This window comes from Cyclopterus lumpus, chromosome 13, assembly GCF_009769545.1.
Source record: "Cyclopterus lumpus isolate fCycLum1 chromosome 13, fCycLum1.pri, whole genome shotgun sequence".
Lineage (NCBI taxonomy): Eukaryota > Metazoa > Chordata > Actinopteri > Perciformes > Cyclopteridae > Cyclopterus > Cyclopterus lumpus.
Window position 1 is genome coordinate 9,544,503 of NC_046978.1, and position 18,354 is coordinate 9,562,856.

Below are 18,354 nucleotides of genomic sequence, written 5' to 3' on the forward strand. Positions count from 1 at the left end.
CAGACTCTCCTCCCTTCCTGTGTGCCCGGCCCATCCCGCCCGTTCCTTCCTCTTCCCTCTCTCTCCCCCAAGACTGAGGGAGGCTGGCCCATGGGCACCTTGTCTCTCTGCAGAGTCCAAATGAGGACCGGTTCGCCCTTCAATTTCATCCTCTGTTCCTTAATGGAGCTTTGGACTTCACTCAAAAGCTCCCTCATTTACTCCCCTCTATTTTCAAATATAGGAAACATACATGAATTGTCTTTGTTTAAATTGCTGTACGAATAAACAAAGAAAGCGTCGATTTCTCTCTCGTACTTTGGTATGTGAACTGCCAAACACAAACGCAACGAATGTGTCTTCTTATTCCAGCTGATAAGCACCATGAGCTCTTTGGCTGAGTACTGTCTCCCCTCCATCCTGCGCACGTTGTTCGACTGGTACAAAAGACAAAATGGACTAGAGGAGGAGTTGCACGAGTACCGGCCTAGAGCCAACACCAAGTCCAAAAAGTGAGAATCGTTACATTGATTACTGCATGGAACAATGGGTCCGTTGTGGAAGATATACAGAAGTAATGGGGAAGCTCACATGCACTTTACAATTGTAGCAAACCTGTGCTCTTGTTTTTTCTCTCTAACAGCGACGAGCAGCAGAGAGATTATCTACTTGAAAGGAGGGATTTGGCCATCGACTTCATCTTCTCTCTTGTTCTTATAGAAGTTTTGAAACAGGTGCATTGACATAGCTGCCTAGTTTATCGTATTTTTGTATGATATAAAACTCTCTTAAGTAGAGCGGTAGGCATTCACTGCTGATAGAGATAAGAGATACTTATCATAACCGGTAGTTTGTGAATATGTTGTTTTTGAACATTCATTCTCACGCCTTTGTGTCTCCTGCTTGTTCACTAGATGCCGCTCCACCCGGTTCTTGACAGTTTGGTCAATGAGGTCATTAACTTGGCCTTTAAGCACTTTAGATACAAAGAGGGGTAAGCTTCTGCCTTTATCGAGAACCACTCTTCTTTCTTGTCGCTGAAGGTTTCTCTAAGGTGTGTTTTTTCTGTTTTTTCTGTCCCACAGGTATCATGGTCCGAACACTGGCAACATGCACACTGTAGCAGACCTCTATGCAGAAATCATCGGCGTATTAGCCCAGTCCAAGTAAGAACAGAGTCAGAACTATGGTGTCATAATGGTGTGTTACCATTCATTGGGCTTTTCTGTAAAACATCTCCCTGTTCAAGAGACTGGAACAGACTGTAGAGACGACACACTTTTGGACAGGTCCCCTTCACACCAAACTAGGACTGGAAATTGATGTCTGTTTATTTGAAGTTTTCAGATCATTGCAGCAAGGAACAAACTCTTAAAATAGAGATATGGTTGGTGAGCACACTTCATTCCTCCTTTCAAAAGTACACTCTGCTTAATTTCCTGCAGAAGATACTTCGCTGAGAGGCTTCTTTTATTTTTTTACTGTGAACCAAAAGTATTTAGGTGTATCTCACAGCTGTATTTGGTGGTGGCTCAACAATGAATAATAAACAATTTCTCCTCACTTTATTAAGATGCAGAAACAGCTGTATTCAGTTTTGTACGAGTACACTACCAGGCACCAGGGAAGAGATTAAGCTCAACGTGAGCTCCCAAAATGAATTATCTTCTAAATTTAGAACAGCTGAAGAATCCCATCTCTGGTTCAATTTGGGCAAGGGATCCGGTGCTATGCCAGGAGTTCATCTCGGGGCACAGACTCAGAGTCTGCATACTGAGAGTAAGACGAGGGAATGGTATTTTTGGGAGGCGTGCTCCCTGAAAATTGTCTATATTCTCTCTCTGTCACAACTCTGAAGTGGAGGAACCTTTTTGTGGAAGTGTTGATTTGGGATTTGTCTGACTGCGCTATACAGGCATGTCTTTATATATATTATCGTGTTTTCTCTCTCTCAGGTTTCCTTCTGTGAAGAAGAAGTTCATGACTGAGTTAAAGGAGCTGCGGCAGAAAGAGCAGAGTCCTTATGTAGTGCAGAGTACTATTAGCCTCATCATGGGGGTCAAGTTCTTCCGAATAAAGATGTATCCTGTCGAGGATTTTGAAGCTTCTTTTCAGTTCATGCAGGTACGGCAGACTTCTACCATCTATACTGATGATCATAAACCTGCCTTACTACAGTAAATTGATTATGTGTTATAAGTAGAGCTTATATTTATATGTTCTTACATTTTTGTCTAAACTCTACAAGTACAGTTGTGTTATAAGTTTTCATTGTACGCTAAACCATTTACAACTCTGTTTTTTACAGGAGTGCGCCCAATATTTCCTGGAAGTGAAGGACAAGGACATTAAGCATGCCTTGGCTGGTCTGTTTGTTGAAATTTTGGTTCCTGTTGCAGCGGTACGTTTTTATATATATTTTTTCCCCTTCAGTCTGTGTTGTTGCATGCATTACACAATATTTAATTAACATCGTAAAAGAGCACTCCTCTGGATAGGACTGTCTCGTCACGTGACCATGTGTAATGTTGTCCCAGGCCGTGAAGAATGAGGTGAACGTGCCCTGCCTGAGGAACTTTGTGGACAGCTTGTACGACACAACCCTGGACTTGTCCTCCAGAAAGAAGCACTCACTGGTTGGTGAAAAGCAAACTGACACTTGATTGTTGGCCTTGTTAGATTTGTAAACGTCCGTTTGGTTTCCACTCCTGACATCCTCTGCTGCATGCTTAGAGTGCCTGGATGCCTGTGGTCTCTGTGAATCCTCAAGCATTTCAAGGTCACTCTTGTGTAATGTTCTCTTCCAACGTCATCGCCCACACGAGGAGTAATTTATGAGGCAAGACAGGCTGTCATTTCAAAGCATTAAAACGAGCATGAACACAGTGGAGTATATATATCAGCATATCTAAAGTTTTCAATACAGCATTTCAACACAGTAGTTCACAGTGACATGGAAAGACAACAAACCTCGCGGCAATAGCAAGAAGAATAACAAAGGAGAAAAATGGTCTTACATTGCTGTAATGCAGATATGGTTCAGAGATAATGCATCATTTGTCAAATGATCCACTTCAAGGACAAACTCAAATATTACACATGGAAACGATAATTGTTCAACCCCTCATTAAGTCAGTGTGAAGCTATTTCAACATTATAAAATAGATCTAATCAGTGACTGTTGTCTACGCAGGCGTTTTACCCGTTGGTGACGTGCCTGCTGTGTGTCAGCCAGAAACAGTTCTTCCTCAACAGATGGCATGTCTTCCTCAACAACTGCCTCTCAAATCTGAAGGTAACGCAATCAGGAAACCAGCAGCCTTTAATTCACACTACAGTGGTCTTTGTCAATCATAGAGGGCTGTTCAGATACAGAAAGGTTGTGCTTATCAAATATGCACAAAATGTTTGCCTCCGCTTCAGTTGTCAAACCAAATCGTGCTAACTTACATTGTTGCTTAGTATTTTATATTATTCTTGTCAGCATTAAATGTAGTATACAAGCCTATTGTGATTACAGTAACAACCTCTTGTCATTTTGTCATCATATCATTTTAGGCTGCCACTTTTTGAAAAGATGTTCTGTCACTGACTCTCTGCCATAACTGTAATTGTATTACAGAGCAGAGACCCTAAAATGGCTCGCGTTGCATTGGAGTCCCTGTATCGACTGTTGTGGGTCTACATGATCAGAATCAAGTGTGAGAGCAACACTGCAACACAGGGGTAAATATCTTAAAGCTCCTTAACCTCAGCCAAAGAGGAAGAATTGTGGACTGCTTTTACAATTGTTTCCCTCTGTGATGATCATTTCTAGTCCATATGGATTTTGGCTTTAGGGAAAAAAAAAAATACATTCATGTAGCCTTTTTACTGCAAACCCTCCCTCTTTGTTACTTGTTTTTTTAATGTATGAACTCGGGTCAGGCCTGCACTAGATTTCCAGTGCCAATGGCACTGGTCGGACATTTTAAACCTGTTAATTAGGCCCATATTTATTCCTAAAGATATACCTCCTCTCCATTGGAGGACACCAATTTAATACAGCTTTCTATGTAATATTACCAAACCTCTTTTAAATGCTTGTTTAAAGGTATCCTCATGACGTATTTATTTCTCTGTGTCCACAGTCGCCTCAACACCATTATAACAACACTTTTACCCAAAGGCTCCCGCAGTGTGGTACCAAGAGACATGCCTCTCAATATCTTTGTCAAAATCATCCAGTTCATTGCACAGGTAACACAATAATGGGCTCTACTGCACTATAGAGAACTCACACTAATTATGTGGTATGTAACTCTATGTTAAATATACCAGGACAATATATCTCATTGAAACTTGTATCTCTTGACGTTCATGACGTCATATTTAACACATCACATTTATCTCCGTATTTCATTACAGGAAAGACTTGATTTTGCCATGAGAGAGATTATCTTCGACCTTCTTTGTGTTGGGAAACCTGCAAAAGCCTTTAGTCTTAATCCAGAGGTATGCATTCAACATTCACTTATACAGTTTAATGTGTTTATAGAAAGATATAAGAAGAAAATGCCCCATTGAGCCTCTGTCAAAATATCATTCTCTGAAAGTAATAATACTTCTTTCTCATAACGTGTCCCGGGCTACCTACATTGATCTGTAGTTAAAAAATGAAATTAAGAATTCGTGGTTATTCTTACAGATACAACGTTTGTCTCATAAAAAGAAAGTAAACATAGTGTTGTTGTGGTTAACATTAGGTTAAACAAATATGTGCAGCTAATTTTACAGACTCTTTGAACATGTGAGGGACACATCAAGCCAAATAGAGACTACTATACAGTACACAGTGTCTACTCGACGCTTATGTAACAGCATTTCCCTCAATTTGTAAGGCCTCAAAACAATTGAAAATATGCTCATAATAATCAAATGTTTACCACATGTAGTTGCTGATACAATAGATTTTTTTTCCAGCTAAAGTGATGTTTCATTGTCAGTTTCCCCACATGACAAATAATGCAATATTGAACATTTATTAAAAAACAGTTACACTTTTTTGTGCAGAGAATGAATATTGGTCTGAGAGCATTCCTGGTCATAGCCGATAAACTGCAGCAGAAGGACGGCGAGCCTCCCATGCCGAACACTGGCTGCACTTTGCCCTCTGGGAATACGCTCAGAGTCAAGAAGACATACTTGAGCAAAACGCTGACAGATGAGGAGGCCAAAGTCATTGGTGAGTGAGACTGACCACGGTCAGGAATGCTGAAAATGCCACGCAGTTGCAGACTCAACTAGCAGTGACAGCTTAAACATCACATGTGGAATTTAAAGGGCTGTTTGCAGATGAGTAACAGTGACATCAACAGTTGTTCCTTCTTCTCCAGGGATGTCACAGTATTATTTTCATGTGCGGAAGGCTATTGACAATATCCTCAGACACCTGGACAAAGATGTGGGACGATGCATGATGATGACAAATGCTCAGATGTTGAACAAGGAGCCTGAGGACATGATCACGTAAGTGCACACGCCTCTCTGGCATCTTAGTGGCCAAAGCATTTCAAGTTGGAAAAACTCCCGAGTGTTAAAAGCGGTTCCAGTCCCGACATAAACTCTGACCTTATCTTAATTAACCCTGGATGACAATCTGGTTATTTATCCCAATCCTAGTTCAGTTCACACTTGACAGCTGAACACATTGAAAGCAAGCTTTGGAAGTCAAACCTACTGTAAAATCTGACCTTTCCAGAGGTGAAAGAAAGCCCAAGATTGACTTGTTCAGGACGTGTGTCGCTGCCATCCCTCGCATCCTGCCTGACGGGATGTCCAAGCCAGAGCTCATAGACCTGCTCTCTCGGTGAGTCACCTCTCCTGGGGAAAGCCCCTTTATAAGGAAGACAAAACCCTGCCAGCACACTCACACACATATATGTATATGTATCTGCATTTATACAGCATCGACACATAAAAGTTTTCTGCGTTCAAAACTATGTAATACATGAAGGTTTCATTTTCATTACTGTTTGCTCTGTTTGAAGACTCCGCATATGGAGTTTTACTTGCGTTTGACAAGTCTTCGTCTGATAAAGGTGCTCTTACTGTCCATTGATGATAAAATAGTTTACATTCTGGTTTTCTTACACTTAATGGTTATTTCAGATGTGAGGAAACTGGAAGATTGACAATTTATGATATTATACACAGTAGGCTGGCTAAATTAAAGCAGTTATTGCACTTAAAACCCTGCCCGCCGGGTAATATTCAGGTTAAGACAGTCTCAAATGAAACCTTCTCATTGGTAATGGATAAGAGACTTCATTTAATTACTCTCAAGAAACCTGTTTCATTCTAGTTTTTCTTTTTCTTCGTTGTCAGATTGACAATCCACATGGACAACGAGCTGCGTCTCATAGCCCAGAATTCCTTGCAAAGTCTGCTGGTTGATTTCTCTGACTGGCGTGACGACGTTCTGTTTGGATTCACTAACTTCCTGTTACGAGAGGTCCAAGACACTCACCAGGGACTGTTAGATGCATCCCTCAAATTACTGCTGCAGCTGCTCACACAGTGGAAACTAACCCTGGTCGCCCCAGGGAAGAGCTATGACACCGCTAAAGTACACACAGCCGAGGTAGGACGCGCCTTTGTGTCAATTATGACACAAGTGGGAAAGAGTAATCACAATTTGACTCATTCGTTCAGTTGAAGAAATAACAATTGTTCTAAAGTGTCATTTAAATCATGCAACTGTGGAGTCAGCTTTTTGTTTTATTTCCATGTTTATGTCACAGCTGCTGCAGTCTGGCTCGAGTGTGAAGATGCCTGCAGAGCGAGGTCCCCACTCCACTGTGCTGCATGCAGTGGAGGGACTGGCGCTTGTGTTGCTCTGCTCCTGTCAGCTGAGCACCCGCAGACTGGCCATCGCCATTCTGAAAGAGATACGAAGTCTATTTATGACCATCGGACAGTCTGAGGTAAATGGGACAAGGTTAAACTGACAGAATACATTACAGTTTGATGACTGAGTTTACAGTCTGTGACTTTATGTTTTTTTGTCAACCTCAGGATGATGACAAACCAATGATAGAGATCATGGACCAGCTCAGCCCTGTAATCCTGGAGAGTTTCGTCAATGTTGCAGTCTCTGACACGGTGAGTTGTTTGCAGCTCCAAATTTAATCTCAATCAAGATGTATTCAAACCGCAGTGAGATGCTCATTAGTTGCATCTACTCCAGAAACTCAAGCTCCTTTCATGTAAAGATCAGGTGTCATTTAAATATCTAGCCACGTGGAATCTGGTTCACAAAACAGCAAAAGCTTGTTATGTATACTGTAAAACAGAAGCTTGCTTTGGTAATCTAGCATGTAAAAGAGCAACAAACAGCTGGAACTGAGCAGCAATGCTGTCAACATGACGCTAAGATTTATTAAGAAGGGGATAATACAGTAAATGTTCGTATATGCATTATCGAATTGTTTTTCTAAATATATTGTGTGATTATCTGATGTGGAATTTGTTTTAATAACTGCCTAGTTTACATTGAAATAATTCTTCTTAAGCATCTGGATTAAGAGAGAGGCGGAAGAAATGTTGCTATTTGCATGAGTTGTTCAGTAATGACCTCTGACACTACTGTGCCACTTGCTTGTTTGCAGGTCGCCCTGCCAGCTGGCCACCACATGGACCTCCAGTGGCTCGTGGAGTGGAACGCACTGCTCGTAAATAGCCATTATGACATAAGGAGCCCCTCACACGTGTGGATCTTTGCCCAGTCTGTGAAGGACCCCTGGGTGCTGTGCGTATACAGCCTCCTCCGACAGGACAACCTACCCAAGCACTGCTCCACGGCTCTCAGCTACGCCTGGCCCTACGCCTTCACTCGAATGCAGATGCTCATGCCCCTGGTAGACCCAAAGTAAGTGTTTGAAGAATAGCCACTTGGTACCCTTTCCCCATTGTATATGATAAACTCCTCCTCAAGAGCCCCTGTTATACACAGCATAGATAAAACCAATCATTTTCTTTTTGTACGATTCACCAGTAACCCAGTGTATGCGAAGAAGACCAGCGGGGACAATTACGTAACCCTGTGGAGAAACTACCTGATCCTTTGCTTCGGGGTAGCCAAGCCCAGTATCATGAGCCCCGGCCATCTGAGAGCATCGACACCTGAGATCACGACCGCCGTGCCCGACAGCGGTGTCGGCTACGATAACAAGGTAGCTGCTTACCTGTCCCCTGGCCTTGTTAAGTCCCCCAGTGCTTCGTCTCATCAGGATCAGGTGTTGAGGGCGGTTGTTGACATTCAATCTCTGAGCATCGAATTACACAGCAGCTATCTCACATGAATGGAACAGGACGCGGGTATATTCTTCACAGGAACACCTCAATGCAGCCCTGTGTACTTCAGTGGTGTTCAAGCTGCGTGAGGCATTTATGAGTGAAACTGAACCGTCGATGTTTGATGTTTCAGGTTATTGGGAGCCCATCTGTGGCCTGGCTCCTGAAGCAGTTGGTTCCACTGATGAGAGCCGAGAGCATCGAGTTGACTGAGTCACTAGTTCTGGGCTTTGGTCGCACCAATTCCCTTGTATTCAGGTACATCAGAAAGTCAAAATAAATGTTTATTATAATTGTTTTACACATTGATTTTAAAGATGGATAGCAGCACAGCATCAAAATATCATAGCGACTTATTAGCATATTGTTGTCTGTTTTAATGGGACAGGACCAGTCAAAATAAAGTTCAAGTCTAATCCATTATTTTCTCTGTAGTAAAAGTGTACTTTGACCTGTATTTGTATAGATGATTTAAATTGGCGATAAACAGGAGATTATAGTCATGTGATGGCTTGTTTCCTAAAGATCTTTTTTTTTCCTGAGAAAATTAACAATCGTTTTGCTGAAGTGTAATCTGTCCATCTAACGGAATGTATTAACGATAGTTGTTTGATAAAGCATTTTACCTCACAATGACTGTATGTTTTGACTGTTTGCTTGCACACAGGGAACTTGTGGAAGAGCTCCATCCCCTCATGAAAGAAGCGTTAGAAAGAAGACCCGAGGTTGGTTGATTGTATTTCCAGCACAGTACTTAACATAGCCAAAACACATACTGCTGGATTTAATTGATGATCTACTTACTTAAGATACGTTATCTTCACTAAATGAAGATGAATAATAATATCACCAATACTTAAGTGATGATGGATTCTTCTGAATAATTGCTTGCAGAACAAGAAGCGTCGTGAACGACGAGACCTGCTGAGACTGCAGCTGCTGCGGATCTTTGAGCTGCTGGCTGATGCGGGTGTCATCAGTGACAGGTTAGTGTGGCATTTGTTGCCCCATTACAGCCCCACACTGTACAGTATCATACTCACTGTACACAAAGGGGGCGCAGACAAAACAAAACAAGATCATCAAGATATAACCGTTGTGCTACTTAACTCCTGAGCATAAATACATGTTGAAATATTTCATTTGGGTTTGTAATTTATTTTCACTGGACGTCTCCCTGTTTTTCCTACAGTACAAACGGAGCTCTGGAACGTGACACCCTCGCCCTGGGCGCTCTCTTCCTGGAGTATGTGGATCTAACCCGGATGCTCCTGGAAGCTGAGAATGACAAAGATGCAGAAATCCTCAAGGACATCCGAGCTCACTTCAGCGCAATGGTGGCCAACCTCATCCAATGTGTACCAGGTACTCGGAAAAGATTCATCCTGAATGGCCTTTCTTGCCAATGCTCAGAATAATTGCCAATGCTCAGGGTCAGATTGATACATTGCTGAATACATTTATTTTATTTGGATGCCTGATGCAGTCCATCCGTCATTTTTATCAATTTGTAGATTGTGAATTCTATAATAGGCTCCCGTTCGGCTGGGTAAGCACATCACATGGAGCACGGGACTCGTGATATTGATCTTGATTTGGAGGTAGCCCACGGGGAGTAGATCCAAAAATAGTGCAGCTTAAGGACAGAGCAGGCAAGGCTAGGAGATGACGCATGGGTTGCCAAGCCTTAACAGGTCCACACTGAAAATCTAATGATATGTCAAGGGACATCAGCACCTTGTTATCATATCGGAAAAATGCACTTTTAGTAGTTAGTTAAGAGTGATTGAATTTCTTTTGCTGACTCTTCATTCTCTCAATGAGAGGACCTATAACAGGCTTTCTTGTCTCCCTCCCCAGTGCACCACAGGCGCTTCCTGTTTCCACAGCAGAGCCTGCGGCATCACCTCTTCATCCTCTTCAGTCAGTGGGCCGGTCCTTTCAGCATCATGTTCACCCCTCTGGACCGCTACAGTGACAGGAATCACCAGATCACAAGATATCAATATTGTGCCCTCAAGGTAAACAAGTATAATGCAATCTGTTGCCTTCCACAATCTCTTACATATATTAACATAACCCCTGAATGCATAGGAGGAATATACATATGTATCTTGGTCTGTCTTTATCCAATTACTAGGCATACGTTCGAGAACAAGTGCAGAATAAGTCCACACATTTCCTCTATATTGTAAAATGATACAGTAAAATATGTTTTGTGGATATAACGATCTAACTTTTTTGTAGACCGACCACCTTTCACAATCTGCGTGCTAGTCAAATCACTTGAAAATGAGCCCCTGCATCACCAGGTGGTGCTGGATCAGAGAAGAATCCTCCCATTCTTTCTCTGCTGGCCAAGATATTTATTTTAAATGTAATTCTGTTGTTCGGTACGGACTCCTCTCCACCCACAAGACAAATACTAACTCAAGTACAGCGCACTCTCTCCTGAACTGAAGGGTGACTGAGCAAAAAGCCCGCCTCGATTTTCACATCTCTCAGCCCACTTCTATCTTTAGGTCTGAAGAAGCGACAGACTTTGTTGATTGGTAAACATCAGCGCTGCAGTGTAAAGTTCCAAAAAAAGGCTTCTGGGAGTTCAACACGTACCATTCTGAGCCGTGTGCAGTGTTGCAAATGTTGACTGTTTGTTCTTCCAGGCCATGTCTGCTGTGCTGTGCTGCGGGCCTGTGTTTGATAACGTGGGCCTCTCTCCAGACGGATACCTCTACAAGTGGCTGGATAATATACTCGCCTGTCAGGATCAGCGGGTATGTGGCCAATGCTTTACTACATTAAACAAAGAGCTGACCCAGAAAGCCCCCCCTTCTGAGGCCTGCTTTGACTAAAAGCCCAACACTAGACATTGCCAAGTGCTCACCACTATCTTGCAGGATTGCTGGCAAATAGTGAAGAGATTTTTCCTATCAAAATAAATGTGTCTTATGTTCTCTTTTTCCAAGTTTACTGTGATACAAGATAAATCACCTGCATGTTTATTGAACACATTTTTCCTTGAACATATTGACTTTGAAGCCCTCATCCTATCATTAAATGATTTGATGTGTAGCAGGCACTGGGCATGTAGCCAAGAAAATGTAATTCATCATATTCTTTCTGTGAAGTAAAGCTTTTGGAATGATTTTACACTGACTCCCCTGTATCTTTGAAAAATACAAAGCCTCATATATTTGTGTTATGTAACATCAGAAGTAGATATATGTGAAAAGACAGTCTGCGTTGGTATCCTGGCTCAGGTCCACCAGCTTGGCTGTGAAGTCGTCATCCTGCTCCTGGAGCTCAATGCCGACCAGGTCAACCTATTCAACTGGGCTGTGGATCGCTGCTACACAGGCTCCTACCAGCTCGCTTCAGGCTGCTTCAAAGCCATCGCTACAGTCTGTGGCAGCAGGTACAACATCTCACAATCTCTCTGCCATCTGCTCAACAAGGGCAGCTGCATGTGCACAAACACAATTGTCATCAAGGGCGGTTATGGTTCTTCAGGTGTGGTCATCCAGATGTTCAAGTCCAAGTGGGGAAACCACCAGCGAACTAGCTCTTCAGAGCGTCACCTCGGCTGATCCTCTTAAATGGCTCATTATTCATCTGAAGTTGGACTTCCTTTTGTGCTTCATCTCAAAAACATGATCCCAAACATTATGGGACACTTAAGATCTTATTACTGAACCATTACGTTGTTTCTTTCTCTCTCTGTCCTAACAGCAGAACCTATCCAAGTGATATAGTAACACTGCTGAATCTGGTCCTCTTCAAGGCATCAGACACCAACAGAGAAATCTATGAGATTTCAATGCAGCTAATGCAGGTGAGAGATACAAACACAGTTGCTTCTTGTGATTCTGTGAAGGGTTAAATGGATTAATGACACTTTGTCTTTGAACAGATTCTTGAAGCAAAGTTGTTTGTGTACTCCAAGAGGATTGCAGAGCAGAAGCCAAACAGCATCCTCTACGGCACCCACGGTCCACTGCCACCTCTGTACAGTGTCTCCTTGCCTCAGCTCTCCAGCCAGCTGGCCAGCTTGTACCCTGAACTCACACTTCCTCTTTTCTCAGGTAGCTGTTTGTGTCATATGTGCTGCGGGTGTGGCCATAATGGGGGTAGCCGTGTTATTTCCGCCTGCTTGTAATACTCTGACAGGCTTGTCATCTTTTTATGGTTTCCCACTAAATGCTGCACACTCATCTTCCAGAGTAGTCTTCCTCACCCACCACCCACACGCATACTGTATATATGGACACTCCCACTGACCACAGAAACACTGAGAGCTTAAATCGATTAAAGGGAATCCTAGGCTTAAGTAGATTTTGTATGTGGTTCAGGATTAAACCAACGATTATGGTGAGGCAGACTATACAGCATGTTTGATTTCCATGTAGAATATAAACACAGAAGTCCCCCCTGATGTTATTCTCATGTTAACATTGCCTTTCCTCTGCTTGTTCCAGAGGTTAGCCAGAGGTTCCCCACCACTCATCCAAATGGGAGGCAGATAATGCTGACCTACCTCCTGCCCTGGCTCAGTAACATTGAGCTGGTGGACAGCGGCCTGCTGCTCCCGGTCTTCACACCATGCACCTCGGATTATAACACTACTATCCGGACGAGCAGTACAGGTTCATCCCACCAACTGAAGGGCACTGGCTGGGGCTCCTTACAGGCCACATCTATGGTTCTCAACAACCTCATGTTCATGACCGCCAAGGTAAACTCGTGTTTGGGAAATGTGATGAAATGGGGCATGGGTAATCAGTCAGTGCAGCTAACATCTCGTCTTCTTTTTCAACCCCTGTGTTCAGTATGGAGATGACCTACCTGGACCAGAGATGGAAAACTCCTGGAATGCTTTAGTCTGCAATGAGAAGTGGAGCAACAATCTGAGGACCGCCCTGCAGTTTCTCATCAGCTTATGCGGTGTCAGCAGTGATACCACCCTGCTGCCATATGTAAGATATATGTATCATTCAGGCCAACTGGAAAACATCTAGTCGCTACTTGTTTGTTCTCTGTAAGTTTCTAATGGATGTTCTGTAATTTATTTGATCAGATCAAGAAGGTGGTGATATATCTGTGCCGGAACAACACCATGCAAACCATGGAGGAGTTGATATTTGAGTTGCAACAAACAGATCCAGTCAACCCGGTGGTGCAGCACTGTGATAGTCCTCCTTTCTACCGCTTCACTGCTACAAGCAAGGCCTCCACAGCAGCTTCAGGTACAAAAAAACTGAACACCAGTTGACATTTTTATTTTTTTTAATGAGGAAAGATCACCCTATTAGGAAATCCAAAATGCTCCAGTGGAACCACTTTGCGGTCAACCATAGAAAACTGTGTTTGTTCTTTGACAGACCCCAGGGGTGAATGTGAAGCAGTGTTGGTGTTAAAGATCATGCTCAGTTCTGTCCTGGAACATACTGTAAAATATTAATACTTTTTTCTTGTTTTTTCTAGGCACTGCATCAAGTAGCAATACTGTTGTTGCAGGCCAAGAGAGCTTTCCCGACACAGGTGATACCAAGACTGTGAAGGAGTATGAGGAGAGGTAGGGACCAACAGCTTAAAGCTTAGCATTAGATGAATTATAGTCCTACCAATACCCATCAAGATCTTTTTTTTTATGACCTAAGGCTAAGCCACATAATGAGAGCTCACAATCGCCTGGAATCACACTACAGCAACAGCTCAGGAGGATCCTACGACGAAGATAAGAGTAAGTCTATTTCTGTACCAGACATCCTTTGAAAACATTTTGTTGTGATGGTCTGGTGAGTGTGGAACACACAGGCTGGTTTGGACGGTAAGATGTGGCCGGGATGGTTTCATTTATAATGTATGAGCAGTGAAGAGTGGCCTGGTGTTCTTAAAAGGCTTCTGTGAGAACTGGCACTGAAATAAAAGTAAAGCCCAGGGCCTATGCACTGCTGCCAGTGACCCAAAAACGTCTATACTCCCTTGATCTGATTTGGCCCTGCAGACTCATGCGAGTAAGAATGAAAAACACCCTTTGGCAACTAAGCTTCAAAATTATTCTTCTCATGAATTTATATAGTTGTACATCATTTAAATTAATCTACAATCTGTTATTTGCCCGCATGCCATGTCCAGCTATGGAGTTCCATGTGTGTGTGTGTGTTAAATGCCAGCATTATACATTTCTGTAATAATTTAGGTGAACCTCAGCCCCCCTATGCTGACTGGCTGGTGGTGGTCATTGAGACCAATCAGCCCCATCCTCTGCCCATGCCTCTGAATGGAGGATGTTGGGCTCCACTGGTGGACTTCTTACCAGAGACTATCACTCCCAGAGGACCACTGCACAGGTGAGACTGCTGCATGCATTAATGCAAAATGTGTTTCTGAGTCAAGTTTAAAATGTTGAAACAAAACTTCTTCTAAATAATACCTAACTAGGGCTGTTTACTTTGAGATCCGACCAGACCAGTGGTTCTTAAGCTGGGTTCGGCGAGTCACTCTCAGGGGTTCGGCAGGGGTCAAGACACTCACAGTAAAGCCCGGTTCACACTTGCAATGTCGGGCTGTTTTTGTCGGTCGTCAAAAAATGCTGCGTTCACACCAAAAAAGTCAATGCACAGACATGAATGGAATGAACAGAGCGAAGCGAATGATTCGCCGGACGCGATCAGCGTTGAGAAGCTCCGCCCTTCATCACTGACGTCGTGCCGTTGTTGAATCTAACTGGCTGCTGCTGCTCTAGTAGCGCTGGAAGCGGAAGTTATCGAGACGTAGTCGGTGAAACTCCCCGAGCTGTGTGAGCCTAGGGGTGATGTTATGAACCTAGACACGAGGGCGTTTATGGGATGTCCACAACAAGTATAAAGCTGAAATAGTGGTTATTTCTTCCATGGTGGATGGCGGAAATGATAACTGTTTCCACGGAGATGGAAGCCCATTTCCACCACTGTGAGAAAAAATTAGGATCCTGTAAGTCATAATAATGAAATACTATCTCATAATTTCGACTTACTATCTCATAATAATGAGATACTATCTCATTATTTTGACTTAGTATCCGACTGAGGGCGGGGCGTAACAGAGCAGATAAGGGAAGCTATGTGTCACGACCGAACTAGGGACCTGAACCCAAATGCATGACTCAAGGCAAAGTTCAACAAAAAATCACAGTTTATTAAACTGGAAAAAACAAACAGAAAACCAATAAGAACAAAGTAGCAAAATATCAAAACCTGGCAAATGGCAAATGGCATACTGGTTCTCTGGTATAAGGGACAAGACGAACTGGCACAGGACAAAGGGAGACGCAGACCATATATACACAGGGTGGACATTCATTGTCTCTGGGAAGGAGAGAAACTTCACAACCTTTCTCACAATTGGTTGCAGGGTTTTGTATTCAGTTGTGAGGTCCTGAAGGCTGCACCCGAAGGTGCTTAGTGTTTTTGCCCATTGTTCAATGATGTAGGAAGGCTCTTGAACAGCCTTTTGTGGGATTAGAAAGGGCACTTGAAGGGCATTTCCTGTTGCACATTGGTCGTAGAATTCACTCCAGAATTCGAGAGACAATCTCTCACAACTCCTTCATCATCATACCCTTCTCAAGTGTTACATCTAGCAGAACAAGCTGGACTTTGTTGTCAACATTTTGAAGTCCATTAACGCTGTTGTAGAAATGTGCTATGAGCTCTGGCAGTACCTGCCCTCTGTGAACAACCAACTCTCTTTTTCATTATCATAATGCATCCATCCTATTTCTATTTTTCTCATTGCTTTCAGAACATTTCTTTTCTGAGATGGTGCTCCAGGGTCTCTATTGTTTCCTCAGGAACATTTCTCTGTCTCAAGAAGTCTCTTAGATTATCCATCCTTTGATCATGTATTACAAGGAACGTTATTGGAGGATATCATCATATATACACAACAAGAGTCTTGGGCTACAGATGAGCTATTTTGCAAGTCCAACTTTGCATTTGTTCTTTTCTTCACATATGTGATACCACAACTGTGTTCTCCAATATTTATATGAATTTGAAAGGCATTGAATGATACATTGTTTAATGTAAATGTAGCTTATATAAAAAGCGAGTCACAATATAGTGTTAATATCTTAATATTGGTGCATAAGTCGAAATAATGAGATAGTATCTCATTATTATGAGATAGTAAGTCGCAATTATGAGATAGTATCTCATTATTATGACTTACAGGATCCTAATTTTTTTCTCACTAAAGTGGGAATGGGCTTCCATACTCAACCCCTCTAAGGCGCGAATGCCGCGAATAATATTTGATATCTGTGCTGCAGGGAACTTGGTGCGCTCAGAAGTCGATTTGTAGCTGTTGTGATTGTACGTCATTTGTGATTTCCTTTTAATCTTTCAATCATACTAACTATGTCGAGCAAAAAAGGAAAGTGGTTGGACGAATACGTACAATATGTAAACACGTGTATAAAGGAGCGTAATGGGAGCCAGCGTCCTCAATGCATAATTTGCAATGCTAAGTTGAGCATTGCAAATTTAGTAAGCCTCTTACAACAACAACCAAGGCAGTCGATGTGAAGAAACTCATGGATGATTTCTTCAGAGAGAACAATCTTTCGTGGAATATGGTTTCTGCAGTTTGTTCAGACGGAGCTCCAGCCATGCTGGGACGACACTCTGGTTTTGGAGCGCTGGTGAAATCTGATCCACAGGCATGCGTCGTTGGCAACAAAAACCTTGCCTCCAGAACTGGCAGAAGTATTAAAGATTGTAGTTAAATGGGTGAACTACGTGCGAAATAATGCTATGAAGCACCGCGTCTTCAAAGAGCTGTGTAAGGAAATGGGCTCTGAATCCGAGGTACTTCTGTACCATTCTAACATTCGGTGGTTATCCCGGGGAAACGTGCTGAATCGTGTTTTTGCCGTGTGGAATTAGCCCTGTTTTTTGCGAGAGTACAAACATTGTCACGCAGATTGCTTCGAAAATTCTGAGTCCATTCTCATTTTGGCGTACATGGCCGATATTCATCATCTCAATCATCTCAATCGACAGATGCAGGGCGGTGGAGTCAACACCATCTAAAAGGAAGAAAACCTGAAGGTGTATTCTCACAAGTGTTTACTTTTATTATTACACCAACATTATTCAAATAGCCCTTGTGGTAGAGGAGATACACCCTTTTTTTAGTTTGGGTATGTTTTTCGAGCAGAATCCTAAAAAATAGGCTGGGGTGTAAAAGGTTAAATGGAAATGACGAACAGAGAATGATAACTTCGCAAACTTTCCCCTGCTGGACGACTGTGTGAGTAAGATCGAAGACGTGTCTGGAATTGGAGAGATTTCTGTACCTGAGGAGCTGAAGCAAGCAACTGCCGTGCACTTAGATGAGCTCGCAAAGTCTCTCGACGGATACTTCCCCACCAGAGTCATATCCAGCATGGGTGGGACAGCCGTTCACGTTTAGATGTCAACGGTGAATACCTCGACGAAATCATTGAACTTCAGCAGAGCTTCAACAGCAACTCTTCAGAACAACAACGCTCTCAATGTTTTGATGTCACCAAATCGTACCATACCCTCTTATTGCCAAGAAAGCCCCGAGATACGCACACCGTTTGTTACAACGTATCTTTGAGAGCAATCCTTTTCGAGGATGGTAGACATGAAAACTAAGAAAAGGAACAGACTTTGTTGTGAAAATGACATGGAAGTGGCACTTGCCAAGGTGAAGCCGAGCATTTCTCACATTGATTTGCAGTAAATATTCATTGAGTTTTTGTGTGAAATTCATGTTTTCTTGGTTTTGTTCTTTGAACACAGCGATTTTGTGTAGAACTGATGCATGGTTCATTTTGTGCACTAATATAATATATACCTATGTTTTGAAGAAATCATATTTTATTTTTCCAATTACGAAGGGTTCGGCTACTGCACTTGTGAAGCTTGCAGGGTTCAGTATCTCCAATACGTTTAAGAACCACTGTGCTACACTAGACCTCCAGTCTAAGATTCAGTCATAAATAGTCACAGTTTGCCTTTAAATTCCTGC

At 42.6% G+C, this 18,354-nt stretch overlaps 1 protein-coding gene across 6 annotated transcripts in view; it reads left to right on the forward strand.

The window, feature by feature from the left end:
• Positions 1-18,354, forward strand: part of LOC117741981 (protein furry homolog) — a 53,124-nt gene that overhangs the window by 19,901 nt on the left and 14,869 nt on the right. For all 6 annotated transcript variants that reach the window (XR_004610782.1, XR_004610781.1, XM_034549284.1 and 3 more), the window contains exons 4-37: positions 352-491; positions 623-713; positions 894-973; positions 1,065-1,145; positions 1,935-2,103; positions 2,288-2,380; positions 2,517-2,615; positions 3,173-3,274; positions 3,602-3,705; positions 4,110-4,218; positions 4,387-4,473; positions 5,032-5,203; positions 5,355-5,487; positions 5,720-5,827; positions 6,346-6,601; positions 6,762-6,944; positions 7,036-7,122; positions 7,629-7,888; positions 8,015-8,192; positions 8,447-8,571; positions 8,981-9,038; positions 9,208-9,299; positions 9,506-9,678; positions 10,174-10,334; positions 10,977-11,087; positions 11,574-11,728; positions 12,043-12,145; positions 12,224-12,395; positions 12,789-13,045; positions 13,140-13,286; positions 13,388-13,556; positions 13,795-13,885; positions 13,971-14,053; positions 14,513-14,663. Coding sequence is in view for 4 of the 6 variants with exons in the window: in XM_034549284.1 (XP_034405175.1) it covers positions 352-491; positions 623-713; positions 894-973; positions 1,065-1,145; positions 1,935-2,103; positions 2,288-2,380; positions 2,517-2,615; positions 3,173-3,274; positions 3,602-3,705; positions 4,110-4,218; positions 4,387-4,473; positions 5,032-5,203; positions 5,355-5,487; positions 5,720-5,827; positions 6,346-6,601; positions 6,762-6,944; positions 7,036-7,122; positions 7,629-7,888; positions 8,015-8,192; positions 8,447-8,571; positions 8,981-9,038; positions 9,208-9,299; positions 9,506-9,678; positions 10,174-10,334; positions 10,977-11,087; positions 11,574-11,728; positions 12,043-12,145; positions 12,224-12,395; positions 12,789-13,045; positions 13,140-13,286; positions 13,388-13,556; positions 13,795-13,885; positions 13,971-14,053; positions 14,513-14,663 (4,580 nt within the window). In the remaining 2 variants the exon portion in view is untranslated. The remainder of the gene's footprint in view (positions 1-351; positions 492-622; positions 714-893; positions 974-1,064; positions 1,146-1,934; positions 2,104-2,287; positions 2,381-2,516; positions 2,616-3,172; positions 3,275-3,601; positions 3,706-4,109; positions 4,219-4,386; positions 4,474-5,031; positions 5,204-5,354; positions 5,488-5,719; positions 5,828-6,345; positions 6,602-6,761; positions 6,945-7,035; positions 7,123-7,628; positions 7,889-8,014; positions 8,193-8,446; positions 8,572-8,980; positions 9,039-9,207; positions 9,300-9,505; positions 9,679-10,173; positions 10,335-10,976; positions 11,088-11,573; positions 11,729-12,042; positions 12,146-12,223; positions 12,396-12,788; positions 13,046-13,139; positions 13,287-13,387; positions 13,557-13,794; positions 13,886-13,970; positions 14,054-14,512; positions 14,664-18,354) is intronic.